Source organism: Toxorhynchites rutilus, chromosome 2, assembly GCF_029784135.1.
Source record: "Toxorhynchites rutilus septentrionalis strain SRP chromosome 2, ASM2978413v1, whole genome shotgun sequence".
Taxonomy (NCBI): Eukaryota; Metazoa; Arthropoda; class Insecta; order Diptera; family Culicidae; genus Toxorhynchites; species Toxorhynchites rutilus.
The window spans coordinates 232,436,577-232,464,225 of NC_073745.1; the positions used below are offsets into that span (position 1 = coordinate 232,436,577).

General features: G+C 39.7%; 2 protein-coding genes across 4 annotated transcripts in view; one reads left to right on the forward strand and one right to left on the reverse strand.

Annotated features, from left to right (window-relative positions):
• Positions 1 to 27,649, forward strand: part of LOC129767205 (uncharacterized) — an 823,328-nt gene that overhangs the window by 485,946 nt on the left and 309,733 nt on the right. The gene's annotated exons all lie outside the window — the stretch shown is intronic.
• On the reverse strand, positions 828 to 26,519 carry LOC129767207 (phospholipid-transporting ATPase ABCA3-like). The gene is made up of 11 exons (XM_055767861.1): positions 26,396 to 26,519; positions 18,970 to 19,219; positions 18,708 to 18,906; positions 18,384 to 18,644; positions 18,059 to 18,313; positions 5,212 to 5,335; positions 3,756 to 5,139; positions 3,627 to 3,697; positions 3,222 to 3,574; positions 1,281 to 3,160; positions 828 to 1,220 (listed from the first exon to the last, which is right to left on the reverse strand). The coding sequence occupies exons 2-11, from the start codon at positions 19,176 to 19,178 to the stop codon at positions 1,043 to 1,045; spliced, it is 4,914 nt and encodes a 1,637-aa protein (XP_055623836.1). The 5' UTR covers positions 19,179 to 19,219; positions 26,396 to 26,519; the 3' UTR covers positions 828 to 1,042.

Below are 27,649 nucleotides of genomic sequence, written 5' to 3' on the forward strand. Positions count from 1 at the left end.
AGAGTGGCCCCTATATAACAATCAAAAACGTAATCCTACGTCAAAATTCACAGGGAGCAAAATGGTTTTTTTCGATTGTTGCTCATTTGGTTTACGCCATTCACGCGCTTGATGTCTGGATTGCGTGTCACACTCATAAATCCACGTTTCGTCTCCAGTAATGATCCACTTGATGAATGTTTTTTGCATGAAATTCGGGTCTTTCGGAACCAGCTTTGCAGCGACACGTCTGAGACCCAAATCATTAACAAATTGTCTTGTGTGGATCCAAAAGTAATGTCCGACTTCTCTGTTATCTCTCCAATGGTCGATTTGCGGACGACGGACATCCATTCTTTGATTTTGTTGATGATTTCGTCGCTTTTCGGTGTCCACTTTTCTCATCCTCGTTCACAGATTCTCGCCCACCTCTAAAACGTTCGTGTCACTGATAAACGACTGTTTCTTTTTTCAGAGTATCGATGCCGAAACACTTTTCTAACATTTGCAATGTCGTCGCACCATTGAAACGGCTTTTAACGTAAAATTTAATACAAACTCGTCGTTGCAAATTTAATTCCATTTTGCAAATTCTACAAAATCAAGGCACGTACAATAGCAGATGTACTCAATACAGCGTAACTTTTAGAAATGTAAAACTATCGCCCTACAAATTTTATAGAATATCAATGACAGATGTACCAGCAAAAAAAAAGGAAAATAATAACGGGTGACTGAGAGCGCCACACGATGGTGATTCCGGGGACTTTTTGATCAAGGTCGCGGCTCGCAGAAATTCAAGAATTAAATGCGAAGAAGATAAGTTCGTTTCAAAACAATACAACAAGTTAACTCAACATTTTATTAGTACTACATTTTCAGTTGTTTTTTCAGATGTAACTGATACATTCTTTTGAGAGATAGAATTTGTTTTGTTCAACAGCGCGTAATTCAATCATCACAATCATCCTAACTCAGGGTTGTTTCAATGGTTTAATAATATTCCTAGTGTACTCAACGTGATGAACACAATTCAATAAATAAGACTATACAACTCGACTCTTTAAACGATCCTCTGATATTTGGTGAAGAACAAAAACACTTGCTCCAGAGTAGTTTGTCCCAGGGCGTAATCCCCAATGCCCAGCCGGTCTTTATTGGATTCCATCAATCCGAACATTGCCGACCATTTGAGATCTGTCTGTGGTACGTGATAGCTCAACGAATCCTCATACTCCTCCCTGAAATATTTGAACAGAATCAATGAAGCAACCATTTGTGAAAATCAACAATGAACGCACTTCAATATCGCCCCGGAGAATTGACTCGTAACGAAGAACTTTACATTCTCCACATGCTGTTGCTGCGGAGCCCCCACATTTTCCGCTTTCTTAACCTTGATCGTCAGCAGAAAACCTTTGGAGAATTTATTCTTCAAATGCTGCGTAGAGCCAAGACATTTGAACTCCCCGTTCACCATGATAGCCAACCGGGTGCACAGCGCTTCGCACTCCTCCATACTGTGCGAAGTTAGCACAATCGATTTACCCGCACTTCGTACCTTGCAGATCATATCCCAGAACTGCCGCTTCGCTCCCGGATCCATGCCGGTAGTCGGTTCGTCCAGATACACCACTGAGGGATTACCCATCAACGCCAGCGCCGTGCTGAGCTTCCGCTTGTTTCCGCCACTGTACTCCTTAGTCTTCTTGTCGATATGCTTCAGGAAGTTTAGCTCCTCTGCCAGCGTCAGCGAAACGTTGCCAATATCAGCCTCACGAATACCTCGCAGTAGCGCGTAGATCTTCAAAGTTTCCCTTCCGGTGAGGTTATCAAGCAGCGCGTCAAACTGCGGACAATAGCCTATCTGTCGATAAACCGTATTCATACTCGTACTCAAGCTGATTCCCTTGACCCATGCCTCGCCGGAAGAGAAACTTTCATCCCCGGTCATCATCTTGAAGGTCGTCGTCTTGCCTGCACCGTTAATACCGAGCAAACCGAAACATTCCGAACGGTCGATTGCCACGCTCAGCTTATTAACCGCCAGTAACGATTTGTAGTACTTGGTGAGGTCCCGCATTACCAGGTTATAGTCGTTGATTTCGGTTTGTGGCATCTTTTGGACCCGTGTTCGCTCTGCCACAATATCCGAGTCCTCCTCGGTGGAGGGCGATGACCAGGGTTGCTTTCTGAGTTTACTAAACTTCTCAAACAACCTCCGGAGAAGTCTGTATTCAATGCATAGAATTAGGGTAAATGAGGTAACGCCAACGAACGCCAAGTACAGCAGATGCCGATTTATGCCCAGCTGATCGAAGGAGAATATATCGGGTACACAACACCTCTTCAAAGTTCCGCAAACGTTGTCCATCATGCAGCCCGGCGTTTGCTCACACGCTGTTCTGCAATTGGCGTTGGTGCTGGCTATTTGGTTCATGTTGTTCAACCCATGGGTCAGTACAAAGTTTGGGAAGAACAGAAAGACCCATTCCAGTGCATCCCCGATATGTTTCAGATCAATTCCTGGGAACTGCAGAAGCATTACGACGGTGAAGAAGATTGATCCGGAAGCGATGTTTATTAGCATAACAATCACAAATCCGGATGCAGGAGCCTTGAAAAGAAATGAAAACAGATAGGTGGTCGGTAGGAACGCTATGCCGAACATCATCAACAATACGAACGCTTTACCGAGTTCGGTAAAGGTTGACCATCCATCCTCCTGGAAAGCGGCCAGCGTTGCGATATAAACTAAACAAGTCACCATGAACATGAGATAATCCCAAACGAAGGCAACACCCCAGAACAGTGCAATGTTGGTTCCACTGACGTATTGCAGTAACTTAGCGCGAGAAGTGCGCTCTCGGATGTAGAACAGTATGTAGAGAGCCGCCACGAAAGCCATCGCGAAGCCACTGTTGAAGGCCAGCTGGAAGCCTGCATTTAGACCGGTGTTCATCGTTTCAAACTTGGTGTCGATCTGGAACGGCAGTGGTTTATTGATCACCGAAATTCTGCAGGATGTACATTCCGTAGACGCGATCGCATTGTAGATCAGTGAAAGCGAAAGAGGTGCCGTGTGATATCCTTTGTTGTTGAACCAAGCTGTGTAACTGTCGTCGGAGAAGGTTGCGCCCACCATGTAGCGGATGTTTACCTCCGAGATTGAGTTTAGGGACTGAAAAAGAGGAATTGATATCATGTTATATTCATGAACTCATTAACATCGTGTTACTCACTCGATCCAAGATGTACTGGTTCATTGGAGAGGTGATTACATCCAATCGGTTGCCGTTACCGACATTCTCGAACAACCTTTGGTAGGCCTGTGCTCCTGCGTTCGTTCCTTCAAGGACGGTAATGGATTTTCTGTAAGATTCTATCGTCATCTTCAACGGAGGCAAGTCGTCGCTCAACCCGATGCCGCGTGTGATGACGAATGTCATTACAACGAAAAATATTGGAATAACGTTTTGAACAATCAACTGAACCCACGACCGAGCAGTCGATAACATTTTTTTCAGAAATTGGGCTTTAAGCTGGTTCATCATGAGCTCGCGTCCCGTCAAAAGATCCTTGCTGTTCAGTAGATCTAAAGATATTGGAGATCAGCAAAGGCACATTCGAAAATATGAACAACTTACGACTCCGGTCATTCGTTTCCACGGTTGTTCCATTTGTAGTGGCTTCTCCGTGCAATGTGTCACTACCGGCTCTAAAAATGAGAATCGAAATTAACACCATATCGTTTGCCCCTCGATGTCTCACATTACTTAAGAAAAACTTCCTCCATAGTGGTCAATGAAATTCCATAACTAGTAATTCCACAGCGATCCATTTGGCTCTCAAGCTCTTCCAACACCCTCTGGAACAACTTGATGTAGTCCTCCTTCAGCACGAATGACAGCTCTGAGCCGATATCTGTTTCGATTGAAGCATCCGGTATGTACCTTCTGAGGATGTCACACAATAAATCTTTATCGCAATTCGGCCCTTTCACACAAATCAACCGATAGCCAACCCCAAAAGTTTTCTTCAAGAAAAACGGTGACCCAACCGTCTTGAGTACGCCTTCAGCCATAATCGCAATGCGATCCCCTAGAACATCTGCTTCATCCATGAAGTGCGTCGACAACAATATAGTGCGATTCTTCTTTTCCTTCTGCAGCAAATCCCATAAAGCTCTTCTTGCCGAAGGATCCATACCGGATGTTGGTTCGTCCAGCAGAACCACCTTCGAACCACCGCAGAGAGCCATTCCAACGGCCAATTTTCGCTTCATGCCACCCGAAAGTGTATGCGACTGAGCATTCCGCTTATCCACAAGTTCTAACATCTGAAGATAGCTCTCAATTTCACTGGCAATGCCGCTTTTCGGAACACCTTTCAACCTGGCGAAGAACCTCATGTGCTCGGAGACGGTCATCTCGTTGAACAACACATTGTGCTGAGGACACAAACCCAACGACTGGCGCACTCCCTCAATGTTTGTGCGTATGTCACACCCGTTCAGATACGCCGTCCCAGAAGTTGGCGAAAACATCCCAGTTAGCATGGACATCGTGGTAGTCTTACCGGCCCCGTTGTGTCCAAGCAGCACCGTTATTTGATCCTCGTACATATTGAGATCCAGACCTTGAACGGCAACCTTATTGTCGCCGAACACTTTTCGCAGATTCCTAATTTGTATCCCAGCGTGAATCGATTCAGGTTCAACCTCAAAGTACTTCTGATCTTGTCTACGAGCCCCACTTTTCTCCAAGCCATCCCCGTATACCACCGTTCTACCCCAATACTCCCTTTTGAACAGGAAGTTCCACGGTTTCGCGACACCAAACTCCCCCGGCATAACCTGCTCCACATACAACGCGATCGTCAAATAGATCAACGCATCCACCAGCAGCATCACCATGATCAGCCCGACGCTCATTCCATCGTCGATTGTAGCCGGGGTGAACAAGCTGGACCAGCGCATACCCAGCTGGTTCGCTTCCATCCGCATGGTGCTTAGAACGCCAAATCCCATTGCCGAATTGAAGAACAAGCTGAAACCCACCTTCTCCCCCGTCCCCAAGCTGTCGTAGTTCTGCGAGGTTACGTTGAACGGCATCATGAACACGAACCACATCAACCCGGCGATTCCGGAGGCGAGGTTGGCTGCAACGGAGATTATTCGCGGGTGACTGAGCTACTTTCAACGATTAATTCGAGATTGGCGGGGTTTGTTACCTTTGTTGAAGAAAACGCTCATCATGAAGCTGAAGCACACGATCGCGATGCAGTAAACGAACAGGAAGAACCACACCGCCGTCCAGTCTGAGTACTCCAGAACGGATGAGTTGTTTATTGGTATCTGTGACGAGAGGGATAAAATATACATAATTTTTTTTCGGTACAGACTACTCTGGATATCTTCTAGAAGCTAACAAAAACCAATCTTCGGTTACGTTCCGTCGCCCATGAGTGAGTCTCTTTGACACCTCGTTGAAATTCAGCACGTTGTTAGAATTTCTGAGCACTGCTTTCGGTTACTGAGTTCTATTCCATTGTCCGACTTAGTTACGACTTTCTCGCAAACAGTTCCTCCACGATGCCGTATTGAGTAAAGGGTGTGTCACATCAAATTGCATCACGGAAAAAACGCTGTAGAAATTCGCCCAGATCCTTTTGAAAATTTTAGGCAGTAAAATAAAAACTATTAAACAAGTTTTGGCATTTTCTTTTTATTCAAACTTCGAGCCCAAGCACCTTCCTCTTTACCCCGTCCATAAGGTTCTGTACAACGTCAGGTTGTAGTTTTTTTTTGAACAGAAATCCATTTTCTCTTGAAGTCCGCCTCCGATTTGACAACTTTTGGGTTCTTCCGGAGGGCCTGCTTCATAATCGCCCAATATTTCTCTATTGGGCGAAGCTCCGGCGCGTTGGGCGGGTTCATTTCCTTTGGCACGAAGGTGACCTCGTTGGCTTCGTACCACTCCAACACGTCCTTTGAATAGTGGCACGAAGCGAGATCCGGCCAGAAGATGGTCGGGCCCTCGTGCTGCTTCAATAGTGGTAGTAAGCGCTTCTGTAGGCACTCCTTAAGGTAAACCTGCCCATTTACCGTGCCGGTCATCACGAAGGGGGCGCTCCGCTTTCCGCAAGAGCAGATCGCTTGCCACACCATGTACTTTTTGGCAAACTTGGATAGTTTCTGCTTGCGAATCTCCTCCGGAACGCTGAATTTGTCCTCTGCGAAGAAGAACAACAGGCCCGGCAACTGACGAAAGTCCGCTTTGACGTAGGTTTCGTCGTCCATTACCAGGCAATGCGGCTTCGTCAGCATTTCGGTGTACAGCTTCCGGGCTCGCGTCTTCCCCACCATGTTTTGCCTTTCGTCGCGGTTAGGAGCCTTCTGAATCTTGTATGTACGCAGGCCCTCCCGCTGCTTGGTCCGCTGGACGAATGAACTTGACAAATTCAGCTTATTGGCGACATCCCGGACCGAACTTCTCGGATCACGTCTAAAGTGCATAACTACGCGCTTGTGATCTTTTTCACTGACGGAGCATCCATTTTTGCCGTTCTTCACCTTCCGGTCGATGGTTAGGTTCTCGAAGTATCGTTTTAGTACTCTGCTGACCGTGGATTGGACGATTCCCAGCATCTTACCGATGTCCCGATGTGACAACTCCGGATTCTCGAAATGAGTGCACAGGATTAATTCACGACGCTCTTTTTCGTTCGACCACATTTTTCCAAATTTACGAAAAATTGACAGTGAAGCATGGCCAACGTGATCTATACACTCTTATCTGATTATAAGCGAAAGCTGAAGATATAATTCCTAAAAATTAAATTTCTACAGCGTTTTTTCCGTGATGCAATTTGATGTGACACACCATTTATCCAAAATACTTGTCTTTCTTCGGTTTCTATCTGACGCAATGTTTTTGCAACAAATCGCATCATACAGAAGGTTTTAGTTCTCTGTGCTCTCTAAACACTACTCGAGTGTACAGTTTAAACTTGTAGGGATTTTATTTATAAATTACGCATGTTTTGGAGGCAGCATTTCAAATGGGAAGAATTTTGTTGAATCGCACAAACCAGAAAAAGGCGGGGAACTTACCTACGATACAAAACCTTGGTAATCGGTGATTTCAGCCTTGTTATTGTGCCAGTACACAAAACATAAGATGGTCTGGCAATTTGTTGATCCGGTTAAAATTTAAGTCAATCAGAGGAAAAAGTAGCCCTCGTAGCATAAACACAAGAAGTACTCTCCACCAAACGGTATGAAAATCGACGCGGTGCCTCCAACGAACAAAATTGCACCGCTGTTTGCGGTATCTTCGATTCTTCCTTTATATAAAACTTCCGTTTGTGATATCAGCATCAATAAAGATAGATTCTACTCGCTTGCAGGATCGAGAACGATAAAAGAGAATGTTCAAAGGTAAAGAAACCGAATTTAGCTCAAGTTAACATTTAGGTTATATTATATTTCACCAAAAAGTACACGACATTGCTTAATGAATGGCATAAAGTGATGTTTTCTAATGGCAAGAAATTCAATCTTCATGGCCCTAGTTATTGTGTGTACCACTGGAATGATTTGCGGATGGAACCCTAAGTCAAACTGAACCGAAACTTTGGAGCACTTATAGTTTTTAATGCTGAACTCTAAAAACTGCTGGAAGACATACTGGTATCATTCACCGAGGCTTTCATGTCACAGAACTGCATTTTTCAGTAAGACAATATGGCCATATATTTAAGTAAGAGCAATATTTAATAGTTTTCGGAGGGAAACATCAAGATTTTAGGTTAGCCAATACGTAGTCCACACCTGAATCTGGTAAAGAACTTTTGAGGAATACTCGGACGACGCTGGTACAGCGATGGAAAGCAGTACGGGATAGCTCGAACTAGCAATTAGTGTCTTAGAAAGAGTTATAGAGTATTGATGTCAAAACCAAGACGGGTCTATGGTACTAGGTGAGGCCGTTTCGTCACTAAGTGGGATAGGGGAGCGGTATATGAAAACAGTACGGAAGAAAGCAGAAGGGGAATTATTTCCTTAAAGCGTGAAAGAGACAGACTGATCACAAGCGAGCTTGGGCACAAGCGTATTGTGTTTTGTTTACAAACAAAACACAGTAGACTTCCAAGATGGCTGAAGAGTGGTTTTAGCAAGTTGGCCCACCTTAGGATATACTTCTACGCGCCTTGGTCAAAACGTGAATGAAATATACACCGAGAAAAAAAATTAGTACTCTTGTTTTATTTACAAAAAAAAACTTTAATTTGCAATATCTAAAATATTCATTTTAATTTTTTTTTTAATTTTTTCATCTAAAATAGAAATCATGTAGTAAATTAAAAAATGAGTCTAAGATGGTAAAATTATTTTTGACAAACTTTCTAGAACATCTATTTTTTATGAATTTTTGAAACCTCGAATTTTTGTATGTTAACAGTCATTTTTTGCCACAGATTATGAATCCTGATGTAATTTAAAACAAAAAAGCTCTTTATCAATCTCCTTCTGAATGCAGCAAAAAAAGTGAAAGTTATAAGCAATTTCATAAAATTTTATGAAAATGACGATATAACACGACAAACATATTAAGAGAGCCTATTTACTATAAAAAAGGCAATAAATTAGAAATATTTGTTTAAATATCTCGATAAAGGCTGCATTCAGAAGGAGATTGATAAGGACCTTTTTCTGTGAACATGACGGTATAACAAGACAAACATATTAAAAAAGCCTATTTACTATAAAAAAAATTAATTAGAAATATTTTTTAAATATCTCGAGAATGGCTGCATTCAGAGGAGCTTATTTATAAGATTGATATTGATAAGGAGCATTTTTGTTACAAATCACACCAGGATTCATAATTTGTGGCTAAAAATGACTGTTAACATACAAAAATTCGAAGTTTCGAAAATTCATGAAAATTCGATGTTCCACAAATTTCGTCAAAAATAGTTTTACCATCTTGGACTCACTTTTTCAATTTTCTACATGACTTCCATTTTATATGAGAAAAATTAAGAAAAATAAAAAAATATATTAAAAAAAATTAAAAAATATATTAAAGATACTGCAAATTGAAGTTTTTTTTTGTAAATAAAAAAAGAGAACTAATTTTTTCTCAGCGTATATTTTTACACATTTTGACATCAATACTCTATAAATCTTTCTAAGACACTGTTTTCAAAAGTTACACTTGAATAAAAAAATCCCAATTGCTGTGGAAAACTCATATTTCCTCCAACCCAAACGGAATACAAACTTTCATTGGAAACAAAAATTCATGTTTTTAAAATCTGCATTTTTAAGACGATTTCATTTAGAATTGCTCTAAAACTCGAACATTTTTTAATAGATCAGAAAAATCTTTGCATCAGTTAAAAGGAAATATTTTTACGCATCTAACTGTGGTAGATGTGGTAATGAAATGTAATTTTTTCTGAGATGAGCAATTGAATAACTGTAAAATGTCAAGCATTATCTAAACGCCCTAACTGCCACGTTTTGATTGATCCGTTTTACGGTTTCCACAACACAGACTTCAAAACCAAGGTGCCTGGGGAAATTGGCATTGCAAATACAAAAAAGTTGGGGGAACTTTTGTTCCCACTGGAATATGGTCTCTAACACGGCCATCAAAACCAAGGTGCCTGGAGAAATTGACATTGTATCGAATGTCTTTCTTAAGAAACGTGAAAGAGGAGTAATGGAGTAGTTTTCTTTCCACGAGGTACCTTCTCAAGGCTAGAGACGAATGAACTACAAAAGTTTAGTCTTTATAAAACAAACAAGGAAGGAAGGAAGCATTGCAAATACATACAAATTGAGGGAAGTTTTGTTCCCACAGAAATGTGTTCCCTAACACAGCCTTCTAAACCAAAGTGCCTTACATTATATGACGTTTGTTCAAATTCTGTACTTACACAGCAGATATATTGAATTCGATGATTGTTTCATGCAATCAATGATTTAATCAACATAAACAAACGATTACTAAGCCAACGGTAGTCCCACGTCAATCTAGCGGTTATATCATAGATATAACCCACCCTTTTTTTTCAACTTAAAAGCCAGACGACGGATATCGATAATAGACATCTCATAAAAACGATCCTTGAGATCAAGCAGGGGAAGGACATACTCCTGCTTCTGGTCAGGACTAAAACGGGAGTTTTGATCCCGGCTTGGGTGAGCATCAACCGGAGATGTGGCCGATGGGCGTTTATCGAGGGATACCATGAGCTCTAGCAGATTTTGTTGTACCTGAGGCGTTTCCAGGTTTCTGCGATGGGATACAAGTTCTGGAAAATGAATTCCGTACCCTAGAGGTAAAATTAATCCGTAAGAAAGTCACAGTTTCAGAAAACGAGCACGTGCAAGATTGGTGGACAAAAATTGGATGTCTAAAAAGAATTGACGATTCGCTCGCATTTTTCGGCGCTTCGATCCTTCGTTAGTAACGTTCTCACTATGCCTCACTCCTCGGCAACTATCGAGCGATTTTTTTCTTAATACAATCAGAACAAAAATAAGCTTCAAAATCGATACGATACGATACGATACGATGAACGCTATTTTGAGATCAAAAGAATCGATTAAACATCGTGAAGGCAGCTCTAAAATGTTTAATGAATGTTAGTATACAATCTTAGCTCGGAAAAACTATGTATAAGCATCATCAAACATAGGAATGACTTGCAAATGTAAATGTAGTATATGTAAAAAATAAATGAGTATTTTTTTCATTCTAATGAAATAATTTTGACGTAGGACTACGTCTAACCGGAAGATATAGGGGGTGAAATGGAAATCTAGGCACTGAACAAGTAGGAAAAAATGCAAGATTTGGAATGCTTATAACTCGAGCATTTCTCAATAGATCGCAAAGGTTTTTGCATCAATTGATAGGAAATATATCTACGCATCTATCATAACGAATAACATTTCATTTTTCTTGAGATAAATAATTGAATAATTGTGAAATATCAAGCATTGTCAAAATGCACTATGTGCCCATTTTTGATTGGTCCATTTTGTGCTCCTCAAATCGTACCGACCAAAACGGGCAACCAGAGCAGCAGCGGAATAGAATGAAGCACGATTGGAAAGGAAAAAGAAAAAAATTAACGAAACATTGGTCGCAGTCTCACACATACGTAATTCTCGAGCCAGCCAGTCTGCTTAAAAATCCCCGCTCCGCTGCCGTAACGATCATTCTCATTCAAACCGTACACCACATCGGTTCGCATCACAACACATCAACAAACCAACCCAAGCAGCCATGTCTGGACATGGTAAAGGAGGAAAAGTGAAGGGAAAGACAAAATCCCGCTCGAACCGTGTTGATCTGGAGTTCCCCGCAAGGGTAGCTAGGCCGAGCGCGTTAGTACCAGTGCACCAGTCCACCTAGCCGGCGTTATATAGTTTCGGCCGCCGAAGTGATCGAGTTAGCTGGCAAAGCTGCTCGCGACGATGAGAAAACCCGCATTCGGAACAGAACACATTCGGTTCGGTGGACATCAAGACAACAGGCAGTTGCAGCGAGTGGCGAGTGGCAAACGCAATCGCAAAACGGCATCAGGTAGCAGAAGAAAAAAGTTTGTTCTTTATACAAACTGCTTTAGTGGCAAATCCAGAACAAGGCGGCATCGAGGGCGTTCGAAATGGTTTTTTTCAAAACCACGAGTACTAAGTTTCCTAAATTGGAACCATTCCATAAAACAAGGCGCTTTTCAGGGCCATTAAACCTTCCAAAAAAGAGTTTAGGAAATACAGTACAATGCTTTCTAAAACATTATCCAAAATAATAATAAAACACAAATTGATTTTTTCATAATTTGTTTGCCAGGATCTGATGAGTATGTGAATTTGGCAGTTGTTCTGAGCTTATTGATAGTTGGGGACTTTCCTGATAATTCAATTTTCACCAATTCTTAAATTGTTTCCAGATTGAAAGTACAGTAATTTACAATTAGTTCGACATTTAGCTAATTGGACGGACATGTAATGCGACTTATTTAGTTGTACATTTTTATAAACATAGAGATCCAAATTATGACCCCACATTGAAAGTCGACACTGTACCACTGTCATCGCAAATGTTCCAATGCGACACTGAGTGGCGCTTCGGCACGTCGCATTGAATGTAATTACAACATGTCACAAAGCTGGATGGGAAGAAATTTTCCAACTGTGAAAGCTGTGGCGAGTGGCAACAAATCGCTAAACAGGAAGGTTTAGCCGAACAAGATGGGGATATCGAGTGATAACAAAACAATAAACTCTTCAGATTGAAGATAATTTTGTGATCCTGAAAAGGACCCTTTTTAGCCTGCATGTTTTTTTTATCTGTATTATAGTGACTTTCAACTCATTTGGCTGGTTCATCACTTCTACTTCCATTTTTGGAAGAATGTCGGGAGTGAGAATTGAACTCGTGACCTTTAGCGTGCAGGGCATGGATGTTACCACTACGCCAGATCGTCTCCACTTAGCCTGCATGTGAATCTAACGAGCGAACAAATCGTAATGAATGTATTGTTTGCCATCGCTCCCTTTTAACGCTCATTCGTTTGTCTCGTTGGACTCGCCCCTCTGGCTGTGTCTGCCGATTTGTCTCTATCCTGTGAGTGTGTACAGCTAGAGTATAAAACACGCGGACCCCAAAAAAATATCTTATTTTCTTTCAAACCGTAAACCCGTGTGGTTGTACGGCATCGGCATCGTGGACGTAACAAAGGAGGACAAGTTAAGGGAAAGGTAAAGTCTCACTCGAATCGTGCAGGTCTCCAGTTCCCTGTTGGTCGCATTCACCGATTGCTCCGCAAGGGTAACTAGGCCGAACGGATTGGTGCCGGAGCACCGGTATACCTAACAGCGATTATAGAGTTTCGGCCGTCGGAGTGCTCGAGTTGGCTTGCAAAGCTGCTCACGACAATCAGAAAACCCACATCAAGAACAGAGCAGCTTCGGTTCGGCGCTCATCAAGGCAACAAATAGTTTCAGTGAGTGGCAAAGTGTTTCTCCGGCACGTCACATTAAATGTAATTTACTGAACAACATGTCACAAGCTGGATGGGAAGAAATTTTCCAACTGTGAAAGCTGTGGCGAGTGGCAAACGCAATAGCTAAACAGGAAGGTTTAACCGAACAAGATGGGAAGTGGAGGCGATCTGGCGTAGTGGTAACATCCATGCCTCTCACGCTAAAGGTCACGAGTTCAATTCTCACTCCCGACATTCTTCCAAAAATGGAAGTAAAAAGTGACGAACCAGCCAAATGAGTTGAAAATCACTATAATACAGATAAAAAAAAAAAAAACAAGATGGGAATATCGAGCGATAACAAAAACACAACACCAAAGGTTCTTTTCAGAACCACCATATTCATAAAGAGTAAACAGTAAACTAATCCATTTTTCAGGTAGATAGGTAGATATTCACGTAGGAGAAGAAAATAAAACAATATATTTAAAATATATATTTAACAAAAGCTGTCCCCTTTGTATAGTCCTACGTCACTCCGGTTATGTCCCCGACATAACCCACCCGTCTTTTTTTCTTCAACGAATATTTTTGATGGTACAGATTTTTAGAAGAAAAAGTACAGATGAGAAAGATTTTTAACCCGTCTAGTACAGTTGAAAATTTGACAACACTGCCCGGAATAGACTTGAAATTTCGAAACAAAACTTTTGAGCATCTACACTTGTTTTTTTTTTTTTATCTTCGCTTATTTTTCGTCGGCCTATTTCCGCCACTTTAGTGCCAATCACCGACATCAGGGAGGCGACTCCACCTGTTCCTACCTATCAGACTCAACAACTCATGAGCCGGGCCAACTTCTTTTACTTCCGCTCCGAAGGAAGACGTAACCAGAGATTTTTCGCCTCAGAAAATCCCAACGACGCCAGCTGGGATTGAACCCAGGCCGATCGGATTGTGAGGCTGTTACGCTAACCATACAACCACTGGCGCCGTCATCTACACTTGTGAAAAAAAAAATTAGAGGAACAGGAAGTGATTTTGAATTGCTGCAACTTCATGAAAAATCAACGCTTGAAGAATGGAATGTACATAGTTTTAAAGCTTGAAGTCTAGTTTTGGAATATTTTATGAACGCATTTTTATCTTTATGTGTGTAGATGTAGGGGACAGTAACATCGAGAAGAAATAAAAAAAACATTTCTTTCTTTTTTAAAAATTTTGGTGCACTAACGCTTTTTTGCCACCTAAGTAGATAGCAAATCCAATTACTCTTATCAACCAGCTTTTATTTGATCTCGATAGCGTTTCTATAGGACCTTTGAACTAAGAGATATTTTTGTTTTAATCGAAAAGAGAACTTCAATCAGTTTTGTACAAAGCTAATTCGTTGCTTTGAGGAAAGAAATGTATTTAAATTTTTTTTGCATCGATTTCAAAAAAGTTCCAAAAACAGGCGTTTTGTTACGTTTTAGAAAATCTTTTGTAATTCTGCAAATAATGCAAAAACTTAAAATGTTAGCAGACACATTTTTAGCTAAGTGCATTCCCAAATCCTTGTAAACGTTTCATATTAGTACGTTTAGTCATTATTTTAACCGATCGATCAAGGATTGGAGTAAATTAGAGAAGCGCATCATCGCAAATTGTATCAGAAGTAGATAATCCTATAAGTACCCTCGGAATGAAAGATTCGTAACTTTCGTTTACATGCCTTTGTGTATGAGGATTACACGGAGTGATGATACGCACAAATATACATACGCATTCTCATGTATATAAACATACTCCTTACCCACAAACTTATAAAAACGAAAGCTACGAATCGTTAATTCGCGTCGTATTTTATACTTCAGGTACAGTTTGCGATGAAGATGCTCCTCTAATTTACTCCAAATCTTGATCGATCAGTTAAAACAATGGCTAAACGTATCAATATGAAACGTTCGCAGGGGTTTCGGGGAAAGAGGGAAGTATGAAGTAGAATCGTTGATTTATCTGGTCGAAAAGTACAGAAGTTTAATATTAAAGTGTAAAATTAAAGAAAGATGGGCCCTCGGAACCAGAGATGCCAACCTTCCTGATTTTTTCAGGATTTCCCAGACTTTTTGGTTCGTATCCTAACATTCCGACAAACACTCGATTTTGCCTGAATTTTCTGAAGTGATCCTGATTTTTCCTGATTTTTTACATAGGACTATGTCTATGATTTCTATATAGGGGGGTCATTCTACGAAACATGTAACGATTTATTAAGAGTTTTCAAACGCATATTACTCAATATCGTTCTGGCGACATATGTTGTGTTATATACCATTAGACAGGAAATTTATCCAGCATGTTTCTTGCTTAAAACATGAACTATAGTAAACAAATGTTAACAAATTGACGATTAAAATGGGTATGTTTTCTTTCGATTGCAGCAAACCACTCGCTTTCTTCCTCGATCCAATGAGCAATCTTTTTGCCTAAATTCGGGCGTGAGCTCACAATGTGAGATGATGCGTACAATGAATTTTTCTCCATTTACCAATAATAGGCATTTATCAGTTTATCAGTATTGTATTGTATGTTGCCCAATCAATTCGTGGTCAATTCTCGTTTTTATCGTGTAGGTCTTGCTACTAACAATTTATTGGTAATTGTGGTCCATGATGTCATAATCTTGAGCGGGTTGTTTGGTTATGTGAAAAATGCAAATAATGAATTCAACTGGCTGCTGATTCAGAAGATCGAAAGTGTATACTCACCCACATCAGATTGTAATAGGTTGAGTAGTCGCGATCATAATATTATGCTCCCCATAAACATCTTCCTAAGATACCCGCTTTACTTCCTCGAATGCACTTGTCCATTCTCCTTTTCCTTTTTTATACAGAAGCCGAACTTAGCACCCAATGTGATCAGTTCACTACAGAAGCTACACGAACTTCCCAAGAAAAACTAATGGCCAAAAGAGAAAAAATACAGATTTTGAACAATGAAAAAACTCAATTCGAATGCAATTACTACACATAATCACAGTCTTATGTCAAGATCCCGTCCGTGCCCCTAGGCTCAACCCCTTAAACTTTTTAGTTTTTTATTTTATCACAGTAAAAAGGATCCGTATTATATATACCGGGATTCTCATCAAAGTTTTACTGGTTGGAAATGAGAACTGTCAAAATAGCCTACATAAAAAGCTCTCCAGTTCTCCCTTGTATAGTGATTGCTCTTTCAATCGTGTATTATTTATTATTACGTATTGATATTTATTAGAATGCTTAAAACACGTAGCGCGATTCTTCCATCTGAAAAACCATTAATGTTTATTGTTTCACAATGACAGAAAATGAAACCGTCAACGCCAATTGAATGAATGAACATAGAGGATAATTTTGCGAGATCTTTTTTTCTCTCTGCCTAAAAAAGGACAGGTGAAAGTTTGCTCAAGTATGCTTATGTAATGTAATGCTTATGTTTCTGCAGCAAATAACAACTAAATACAACACATCGACGTATAAAAAGTAAGAGAAGTAAGACAATGTAAGCATTTTTTAACATGAAATGTATTTGTGATTAAACGTTGTTTTATTTATTGAAGAAAATATTTTGTATTGTTCGGAAAGTTCGTTTCACCATTGATGATGAATAAATCGAGACGTTGATCAAGAGTAATCCTCAGTATACGACAAATGAATTAACAGATATACAGAATACAGACATCTAAGTCCACCGTTGATGAGCATCTGCTGAAGTTTGGTTACGTATATCGAGATAATTTGTAGATTCAGCAAAATTTGAATGAAATGTCTTCAATGGATTGTATTTCAATTTGCGGCTCGCTTTATAAATGTAACGAAAATGCCGTTTTGAAGCAAATCGTCTACGCGATAGACGTCGCCTTTCTATCAGGCCAACGCCAAAATGCATGTCTCGATAAATTACACAATAAATTATTTTGGAGTCACGGTAGGAGATCCTATATCACCAGTTCTAAAACTAACCGGTTATTACACCCTCAGATTATCACAGGTTCAGGTCACTACAAAATTCATTTAAGGGCAACAACTTCGATTCTATGGACAGGTTAAAAAATAACAACAGTTTTCGACAAGAAAGCGAACATGATCTGGTAGGATAGAATTTTAAAGCGGCATGAAACATGGCGAAAGAACTAAACTGTGCATATAAAAATTTAATGAATGTATGCATGCCTATAAAAATGATGCCTTTGTTGTCCTAATAATCGGCACGAACGGTCCGGACATCCCAAAAGGATCTATCCTGATTTATCTTGATTTTTTATTTTCATTTTCCCTGATTTAAAAAAAAAAGATCACATCAAACTAATAATTGCAAGCACTGAAATTTTTGGTAGAAAACGAGTAACGTCTCCAAAACCGATCATCAAAAAATGGTCAAAAAGCTCAAGTAGCTCAAGAGTAATGAGAAATGAGCAAAAAACATACTTTCTAAGGCCACACAACTATGGTGATCCGAATCTTACTTATCGGTATAATGTGCTCACCATGGGCACTTTCGTAAACCAATTGATTCTGACATGAAACATGAAGATCCCTGATCAACTAATAGGCAAAACAGATGGTATGGAACGACTATAGTTTTACGACCATTAGAGCCATTCCACCGGATAATAAATCTGATCGTAAATTCCCCAGTAAAAACCCTAGCTATCGATGTCGGCCAATTGAACAATGGTAGTAGGAATGCATCAAACACACAAAAGATGTCACCACAATCAAAACTACGCAGGTGGATGAATGACTACACTAGAATCCGGAGCATCATCGAAACTACGACTATCCCGAAGTGCGGTCTACACTAACAGAGAATAAAAAAAAACAAACAATGCTTTGCAACAATTCCCTCGGACTGCACCAGCAATAAACTATGCTGAGTACAAGAGCACGACGAGCTTAAAATGTCAATTCGTGATTTAGTGATTCAGGGTAGCATCAGTTGAAATAAATTTGTTCTCAATCCTAAACAGAAAAAGAACCAAAATCTACCATATCAGCAAAATGTAACAGACAAACAATCACGCACATCTTCAAATACTCACACAAAGCAGCATCGTGATGAGCGAGATGGAAACGATCAGCAGCAGCATGTTCTTGACGAACCACGCACTCCAGTGCAACCAGCTGGGCAGACCCATGATTTTCATCGCTTCCTTAAGCTGCAGCTCCTTCTCCACGTTGATGTGCTTCACCATCACCACGCAAGGATAGAAAAACGACAGCAGAATGATGAGGGACAGCATTGCCTCCATCGCTTGCAGAATCGGGTCGTCATAATACGGTGGATAGGGGTATCGCTAGGTAAATAAAACAACCCCATTGAAGCTTATCGATTTCAGCCATGATATGCACTTATGGCACACTTACGTTTATGAAAACCGGACCAAGGTCCACACTGGGATCGCGCTGACGAATGATAGCCTTCGAGAGGGCACTTTGAACGGAAAGGAACCCTTCCGCCATGTAGCTGGGTGGACCCCCATCATCCTGGAAAGGATTTTGAAGCCGTGGCGAAAATGGGACCATCAACAGCCGAGTTGGCCACTGGGACAAAATACCCCAACCTGTTCTAAGCTCTGCGGGGAATCGCAACGAGAAAGTGATGTCCTCGGGAAGAGTTGTTGTGTCCTGAAAAACAGAAATAAATTGTTGCATCTGGGTGTGTGTGTTTGTGCGCCACTGCGAGTCTACCGCCAAATGGTCGTCGAATTCTATTCCCACTAGTATGTTTCGGTTCATCAGGGTGACTTCCAGGGCTTGTGCGTTGGGCAACTGCTCGTAGGTGACATTCAGCGAATCAGCCGCATTGGCCACAATGCTCTCGAGCAGCGGGTTTCGCGGTGAGTAGGCCAGCACATATTCCAGTGGGTTTGGAGAGGGATTCGTTTGGCTGTAAGCATTGAGCTGTAAATGTTTCAAATTTCCATCCAGCGTTCACTAGAGGTCAAATTACCGTATAGGTGGTAGCACATCTGTCAAGATCGGCCTAAAAATAGAACTCTCCTTCACCATGTTCGGATCGACCAAACCGCGGAGTAGCAGCAGAATCGAGCAGCATAGTACAGGAATTATCACCTCGAAGAAAGTCTGAAAGTAGTGGCGCTTTTGGATGATCCAATTCTTCCACAGCAGCAGAAGGAATTTGTCCCCGTTGCTCGTCATGGTTCGTTCACTACCGTGTGGATGGTCCAGTCTTGTGTGGGCTGCAATGACAAGGCGAGAATTAATCAAACAGATCGATAGATAGGAGTCAAGTAAGGTTCTCGTGTGAATATTGGTGAACGGAATCAACTTCGAAGACTGTTGTAATATTTACGATTACTGCCTGTCATTGTCGAGTGAAAGATAACGACTCACATCAGAGCGGTGTAATAAAAGGCATTCCAGCAGTAGTGGAGTGTCTCGCCCCGATAAGCTATTGGGATATCGAAGAGGGGTTTAAACACAGTATCGGTATTAGTTGAGTATAATGTCTCGTGCTTCAATTAAAAAAACGCTACACCTCCGCACTTACACACTCTTTTGACAGCAATTAATTTCATGATTAAGTTAAGTTCATTTTTTAATTTAGTTCCTCTAGTTTATAAGCATCATTAGGGTTATTATTGTACCCGATTATATGAATTAAATGAATGAATGTTGAAATTAGCGTAATCAGCTACATAATAAGGAAAACTTCGTTGCCACAAAATCCAGATATGATTCTCACAAACGAAATATTTCCTAACATTCCTGGAGTTGCTAGGAAAATCATACAGTTTGAGTCCATCCACAGGCCCTAATGCCATTTTTTCACAACCAACTTCAGATTAAGCAACGTCATTTGACAACCGGACTAAGTAACATAATTATTATTTCGAGTATATCGAATTCAAAGTTTGAAACTGTGCAGTTTTAGTAGCTTCCAATTACTCTCCCCTATTGTTTTTCTACAGTTCTCAACTAATCTTTTTGAAGGTCGTATAATGTATCATTTATTCAGTAGAACTTCCTTCACTAAACTTACGAAATAAAACAAACCAGTTTTCAGCCATTCCATGCCGAACCGGAATAGTGGTTCTTAGATTTCCGTGAACAGCGGTAGTTTTGCTCCTCATCGCAAAATATTAGACCCATATTTTTCTATTTTTTTATTAGGGTGCCTATTTCCATTTTAGGTAGCTCCAAAAAATTGATTTTTTCCTCTATTTTTCCGAAAATTTTTGAACTTTTGAAGTACTGGATCGATTCCGATAATCAACATATCAAATTAAAGGCAATGAACTAGTCTTCTTTAAAAAAATGTTACACTTGCCAAAAAAGTGGATTTTGTTTTTGTAATTATTGATTGTTTTTGTTTTTCATAGTTTACGTGGTCTCGGGATCAAGGGCGCAATATTTTTTGAGTTATGATTTTTTAAATTTAACCTATGATAATTTTTCCTATTTTTTCAAAAATGACTTTTTTTTGAAGATTCATAATTTTTGTACCACTGGGCCGATTCAGAAGATCAATATATCAATTTGAAACCAATGAGTTGGTTCTTCGAAAAAATACCACACTTGCGTAAACATTGTATTCATAGATGTACATAGTATAGTCGCGTAGGATTATTGAACGAAAATTGAAAACATGTTAACTTTGAAAAAACATAACTCATAAACAAAAAAAGACACCTCTCTGATATTCGGATATGTTATGTGAAAAAGATTTCAAGAAAAAATATAAAAATATGTGGTGTCCCTGGTCCCGAAACCATATAAACTTTGAAAAAACAATTACAACCAATAATTACGAAAACTAAATTCTATTTTTTATCCCAAGTGTAATATTTTTCTAAACAAGAATAGCTCATTAGCTTTAATTTTATGTGTTCATTTTTTGAATCGACCCAGCAGTTCAAAAGTTGTGAATTTTTGTGGAGGAAAAGAGATGTAAAAATTGATTTTTCGGACCATCCGTTAATTTTAAAAAATCATAACTCAAGAACAGAAAATAACGGCTCTCTGAATTTTTCGATATAATATGTAAAAACATCAATTTCCAAGAAGAAGACTAGTTCATTCCCTTTAATTTGATATGTTGATCTTCGGAATCGGTCCAGTACTTATAAAAAAAAGTTATAATTTTTTGAAAAAAGTCTAAGTGTATAATTTTTTGAAGTAAAGTCTGAGTAATAGAAAAAAACGGGTGTAATTTTTTGTGATAAACAACAAAATTACCACTTTTTACGAAAATCTTGAGTTGAAGATTTTTTACATAACATATCCGAAAATCAGAAATGTGTTCTTTTTTTCATTTTTGAATTATGATTTTTCAAATTATCCAAATTATCCAAAAATGCCCTTTTCTGAAAATTCATTTTTCCAAAAATGCCTTTTTTCAAAAATTCATAACGACATATTGAATTGAAGTACAATCCATATATATAAAAATGAATTTCTGCCTGTCTGTCTGTCTGATTCTTATGGACTCGGAAACTACTAAACCGATCGACATGAAAATTGGTATGTAGGGGTTTTTGGGGACGGGGAAGGGACTGCCATACAAATCAAGCATACATTTCTGCATAATTCGAGAGTTAATCAAGCAAACGGAACCAAATTTGACATGTGGAATTTTTAGGGGACAAGAAACATTTCTAAGGTAGTTCAATACTCCTCTCACCTTTCTAAGAGGCGGGGCTGCCATAGAAATGAAACACAAATTTCTGCATAAATCGAGAATCAATCAAGCAAATGGAACTAAATTTGGCATATGGAGGTTTTAGAGAGCAATAAATGTTTTATGGTGGTTTGTCACTCATTTCCCGTCTCTAAAGAGAGGGGGAGGTGCTGAACAACTCGAGAACTAATCAAACAAATGGAATCAAACTCATCGCACATAGAGGTTTTAGGGATCGCTAAACGTTTCTATGGAAGTTCGACACTCCTCCCCTCTCTCTAAAGGGGGGCTCCCATACAAATGAAACACAAATTTCTGCATCACTCGAGAATTAATCGAGCAAATGAAACCAAATTTGGCATATGGAGATTTTAGGGAGCAATTATTGTTTTTATGGTTGTTTGACACTGTTTTCCCCTCTCTAAAGAGGGGGAGGGGGGAGGGTGAAAAAAACTGAAAAACAAATTTCTGCATAACTCTAGAACTAATCAAGCAAATGGAGTCAAATTTGGGATGTGAGGGTTTTTGGGTATGAGAAATGTATCTATGATGGTATGACACCTCTCCCTTCTCTGGAATGGAGAGGGGGTTCCATAAAAATAATACACATATTCTAACCAAACATGACATGACAAACATGAAAACTCTGAAGGAAAATGGGAAAATTCGAAAAAATCAGTTCGCATTTGTAAAGTAAAAAAATAAAAGTAAAGAACATTTTATCAGATGCCACCCTTATCTGATAAAATGTTCTTTACTGACGGTTCATACATAAACGGGTCCACTGGCTTCGGCATCTTCAATGAAAATTACAGTGCCTCTTTCAAACTCAAAGATCCTTGTTCCGTGTATGTCGCAGAAACGGGTGCGATATACTATGCTCTAGGGATCATTGAAACACTGCCCATCGACCATTATTTTATTTTTTCAGACAGTCTCAGCTCAATAGAGGCAATCCGCTCAATGAAAGTTGATAAACGCTCATCTTATTTCCTAACAAGAATAAGACATCTATTGAGTGTTTTGGTCGAAAAATTATTCAAGATTACCTTAGCATGGGTTCCCTCTCATTGCTCGATTCCGGGGAATGAGAAAGCGGACTCGCTAGCTAAGGTGGGCGTTTCAGAAGGCACACTTTTTGAAAGGCAAATTGCCTATAATGAATTTTTTCACATTCCTCGTCAGGACACACTCGTTAGTTGGCAGCGCATGTGGAGTGAAGATGAGTTCGGTCGTTGGTTACACACGATTATCCCTAAGGTTGGTTTAAGTGCTTGGTTTAAGGGATTGAATGTAGGTCGTGATTTCATTCGCGTGATATCTCGGCTCATGTCCAATCACTACAACCTAAACGCGCATCTCTATCGCATTGGGCTCGCAGCAAACAATCTTTGTGATTGTGGCGATGGCTACCACGACATCGAGCACGTTGTCTGGTCGTGTATCCGGTTCCATGCTGCTCGCTCTCAGCTCTCTAGAGCACTGAGAGCACAAGGCAGATAATCGGATATCCCCGTCCGGGATATCTTAGGTAGCCGGGATCCTGATCTTCTGCTTCATCTATACCTGTTCCTCAGAAGCGCCGATGTCAACGTTTAATGTTGTTTCCTTCGTTGTGTCCCCGTTTCATATCCCTCCTATCCGATCGATAAACTTTTACTTAGTCGCGGCAATACATACACACACTCTTTACAGATGCACGGGCCGAAGGTTGTACAGTCCACTGATCATTCAACAAGAGCCAAAGGTTGTACCGCTCATGACAACTCTACACGAGCTGATGATTGCGCCGGCTAGTGACCATTCTATCCTGGATTCCTCGAGTCGAGAAAGACGCACCACGCTAGATATGGGATACAGACTAGGGGGGCGTTGCTGATTAATGGTCAGCTGCATCCTAATAGGAAGTATCCCGTGTCGGGCACACGTACAGAGCATCGAAGACTGCAACATACCAATTATGAGAACACTTGTAATTCTAACCTCGAGCCAACCGCGAGTAATCGGTTACATATTACTAACATAGTTGTAAGACAAAAATTGTCAAAATATTGGACTCCCGGCCCCGTCAGGTTAACGCCACATGTGCCTTAATAAAAAATATATTTTGGGAAAAAAAAAATTCGCATTTGTTCTACAATTACATATTGACAATCGTTGTTAGTCCATTTGATATTTGCGGTAACAAAAGTTATCTTCGTTCGAAAGTGGAAATGGATTTTAATGTGATAAAACGCACTCCTATACCGTCTTCTATCTATATAAATATAAATGGATCGCCGAATGTGTTGATAAGAGCAAAACTCGAGAAAGGAATTGTCCGATTTAGGGCTATCATATATCTATCATATTTTCTGTATCAAACATTTGTTCCATGTTACTGAGAAACATGTTATTTGCAAGTGGATGAAAAATATTGCACGAGAATTGTGTCTGAAATTAATCTGATAATATAATGTCGAGTTTTGGTAGAAGTACTGAAATTTTACAGTAAAAAATAATGTTGAAGGATAGATTAGAAGATCAATCAATGAACAGATCTGCGATTGGACCCATGAACGTGCACTTAGTGAGAATACGTTGATGCGATAACGAAAAATTAATTTTGGCGGGACGAAGTTTGCCCGGTCAGCTAGTATGCCATACAAATGAAACAAATTTCTGCATAACTCGAGAACTAATCAAGCAAATGGAGCCAACTTCGGCAAATGGAGGTTTTAGGGGGCGATAAATGTTTCTATGGTGATTCGACACTCCTCCCCTCTTTAAGGAAGGGCGGGCGGGCTGCCATATAAGTGAAACAACATTTTTTTGCATAACTCGAGCAAATGGAATCAAATTTGACATGTAAGGGTTTTTAGGTACGAGATATGTGTCTATGATGGTTTTAGACACCTCCCCCTCCCATACAAACAATACACCTCTCCCTCCTCATACAAATCACATACAAATGCAACACATATTTCGAAAAGACAGGACAATTGGAAAATGAAAATGGAAATGGGAAAATTCGGAAAATTGAATTCCCATATGTCCTAATTATCCCATATGCGCTAACGAAATTGATGTTTATTCGAAAGTGGAAATGGATTTTAAGGTTAAAAAACGCACTTCTGTATCTTCTATTTATTTATATACATAAAAATGGATCGCTTACCCAATATTGGTAAGCACAAAACTCGAGGAAGTAATCGTCCTTTTGAGTTGTCTCTATTTTATTATATTTTGTGTATCACACATGTATTTCATGTAACAGAGACAAAAAATTGAGCTGGACAAGTTATCTTGAAGATAAGTAAATGTTATGATTTTCTTTTATAGCATCAAACTGAACCAGTAAGCAAGGTGGTTTTGTCACAGACATCGGAATTTTACAGAGTTCAGATTAAACACTCACGCAACAAATTTTAATAACTTCTACAAATTTTTTTCGATAACGCGTTTTAAACGGTGAACAAAATTCTTCATGCACAACCGTAGCATTACGACATCGATGCTGTTGAAAATCCGAGTTATTCCTTCTTTAAGTCCCTTAAAATTTTGTGGCTTATTAACATAGCAACGGTCCTTCACGTACCACCAGAGGAAGTAATCGATGCCGAGAAATGTTAAAATTCTTACCATAAGAGGACAAAACTTCATGAGGGCTTCGGTTGCTCGAGTAATACGATTTCACAAAAAATACACGTTCCTTTAAATTGTACAACTTGACAATAAAAACCATCCGATCAGACTGAACGAGTAGCCGAACATTATTGTCCCGAAGTGGGACGACGGAGTGTTACCATCGACGGAGCGAAAAAAACATTATAAGGAGATATTCGATTTTTTTGCGTGAGCGTTTAATCTGAAAGACCCTGTACTAGATGAACATATTGAGGCATTACGGGGTACAAACATGTATACTGGAACTCGCAATCAGATCTGCCGCAACCCAGAAAAATCTCGTTACAACCATCTACTTAACAGATAAATATACGAGTATTCCGGTTGGCCGATCCCCAGCATTATTTCAGTTTCTTCATTAGACTGTTCTAATGAGTTTTACTGACACTTCAGGTTCTATATAACTTAGGGAAACGTGTTTATCGGAATCTGCAATCAAATCTGCCACACCTTGAAAAATCTCTTTGTAACCTTCTACTGAACAGAAGAGTTTACAAGTATTCAGGCTATCCCCAGATTTATTCCAGTTTCCACATTGGACCCTTCTAAACGAAATTCAATACTCTGGAAATTAATTTTCTTTTGCATTTGTTCGATCTCAACTTTCTATGGCTGTCAACGCGCGCGATGCTCAAACTGTTGTAGACGTCACAAAATTTTCAAATTAACTGATAACATGAAAAAAAACCAAAAGTAAACTAAATACAATCATTATTTTAGTCAAACAAAAATAAAATAAAAACACATGCACAAACAAATACAAAATGAGGAATCTATTCATCATCACTTCGTCAATTTACACAATAACACTGACTATCGAACAGGTCACAAATCATTCTTCAAAACTCCTTAGAAATATGTCATTAATCTAAGAGTAATAAAAAAAAGATGAACATCAAACATCCACATTTTTACGGTTCATAGAACTCTTATCATTCAGCATGTGGAATTCACTTTTCATTGCACCTTCGTCAATAACTTCACTCAATTTCCGTTTCATTACAATATCATTGTGCGCACTCTAAATTCACAATAACCAAAAATTGAATAACTATCCACCGTAACGTACCACAAATGAATCCCTTAGTTGTCGAAATGGGGGGAATCCCACTTTCTCATTAATAAAATTCGCACGATTTGCTCACCAATCCCGACCCGTCAAAAGTTTACGAAACACTGTCATTTTCGCACGCGTTTAAACCATTTTGTCGATCGATACTCGCACCGCGAATATTGATAAGTTATCAGCGCCGATTGTTTATCACGCTTATCAAGATATCACCCACGAAGCCCACACGTGTGTGTGGCACTGGTCGAAATTTGGATCTGTTTGGGTTTAGGTTTGGAAAAGTAAAAACGCGGCGGGAGTCATTCGGCGGCAAACACTCGTTTCACTCAACTTTCCGCTCTGATTGTCTTAATCTCACTCTTCGGAGCGACGCATGCTGTATGCTGTAAACGCGGTCCATGCGTTTACGTTGATTCGTCAAAAACCATGTTAGGGTGGGTCACCTTTTGTGAACGGCACTTAACGAAATACATGCTATTTTGCTGATAACATCCCCTTAGATAAGGTAGATATTATAATGACTCATTGTTGGGGGGAATCGGTTTCACGAAAATTCTTATGCTGAATGAATGACACTCTCCACGAACCTGTATCACTTTTAACAAACTGATGTGTGTAAAATTGATCCCAAAATTTCAGGCTAACAGGACTATAACCAAATCAATTGAAATTACCAGACCGCAGAAGGCAAATACTTATCGAAACTGTTCGATTAAAACACGAAAAACCAAATCACGGATTAAAACGCACAAATGATCTCACAAACAAAGATTCACGTCAAGGGGCTGTCCACGTATCACGTGGACCACTTCAGGGGGTAGGGGGTAGAGGGTATGAAAACGTCCATAATTGTCCACGATGAGAAGGGAGGGGGCTTAGAGATTGTCCACGTGGACGCGTTGAACAAATAATACACAAAAATATACTCACATTTTCGGTCAAAAATATATGAAAGCTGCTCTACTTAAACTTAAACTTCCTAAACTTTTTCAATTCTAGCTTTGTATTTATTAATTAAAGCTTTGAGCTGTCTGAGAGTGCAGCCGAGTCGAATATTTATATTTTTTCATATAATTGAACTTTTTAGCTCCTTGCTTTTTGTATAACTTAACTTCTTAGCCATTTTTTTTTTATCCCATTTATTTATTTAAGGCTCATTAACAATCTAGCTGTAACAGAGCCGATTTTTAATCGTGTACATGTCACATGGTTATCATATCTATAATTAGCACATTACACAGTTGCCATTCGCCA

Bases quoted from the DNA above. Each gene is read 5' to 3' on its own strand.
- LOC129767207 (XM_055767861.1), bottom strand. From the start codon at position 19,178: ATGACGAGCAACGGGGACAAATTCCTTCTGCTGCTGTGGAAGAATTGG. The intron at 18,907-18,969 runs GTAATTTGACCT...CAATGCTTACAG, and splicing joins GATGTGCTACCACCTATACG to CCAAACGAATCCCTCTCCAA. The intron at 3,161-3,221 runs GTGAGTAACACG...CCTCTTTTTCAG, and splicing joins ACCAGTACATCTTGGATCGA to TCCCTAAACTCAATCTCGGA.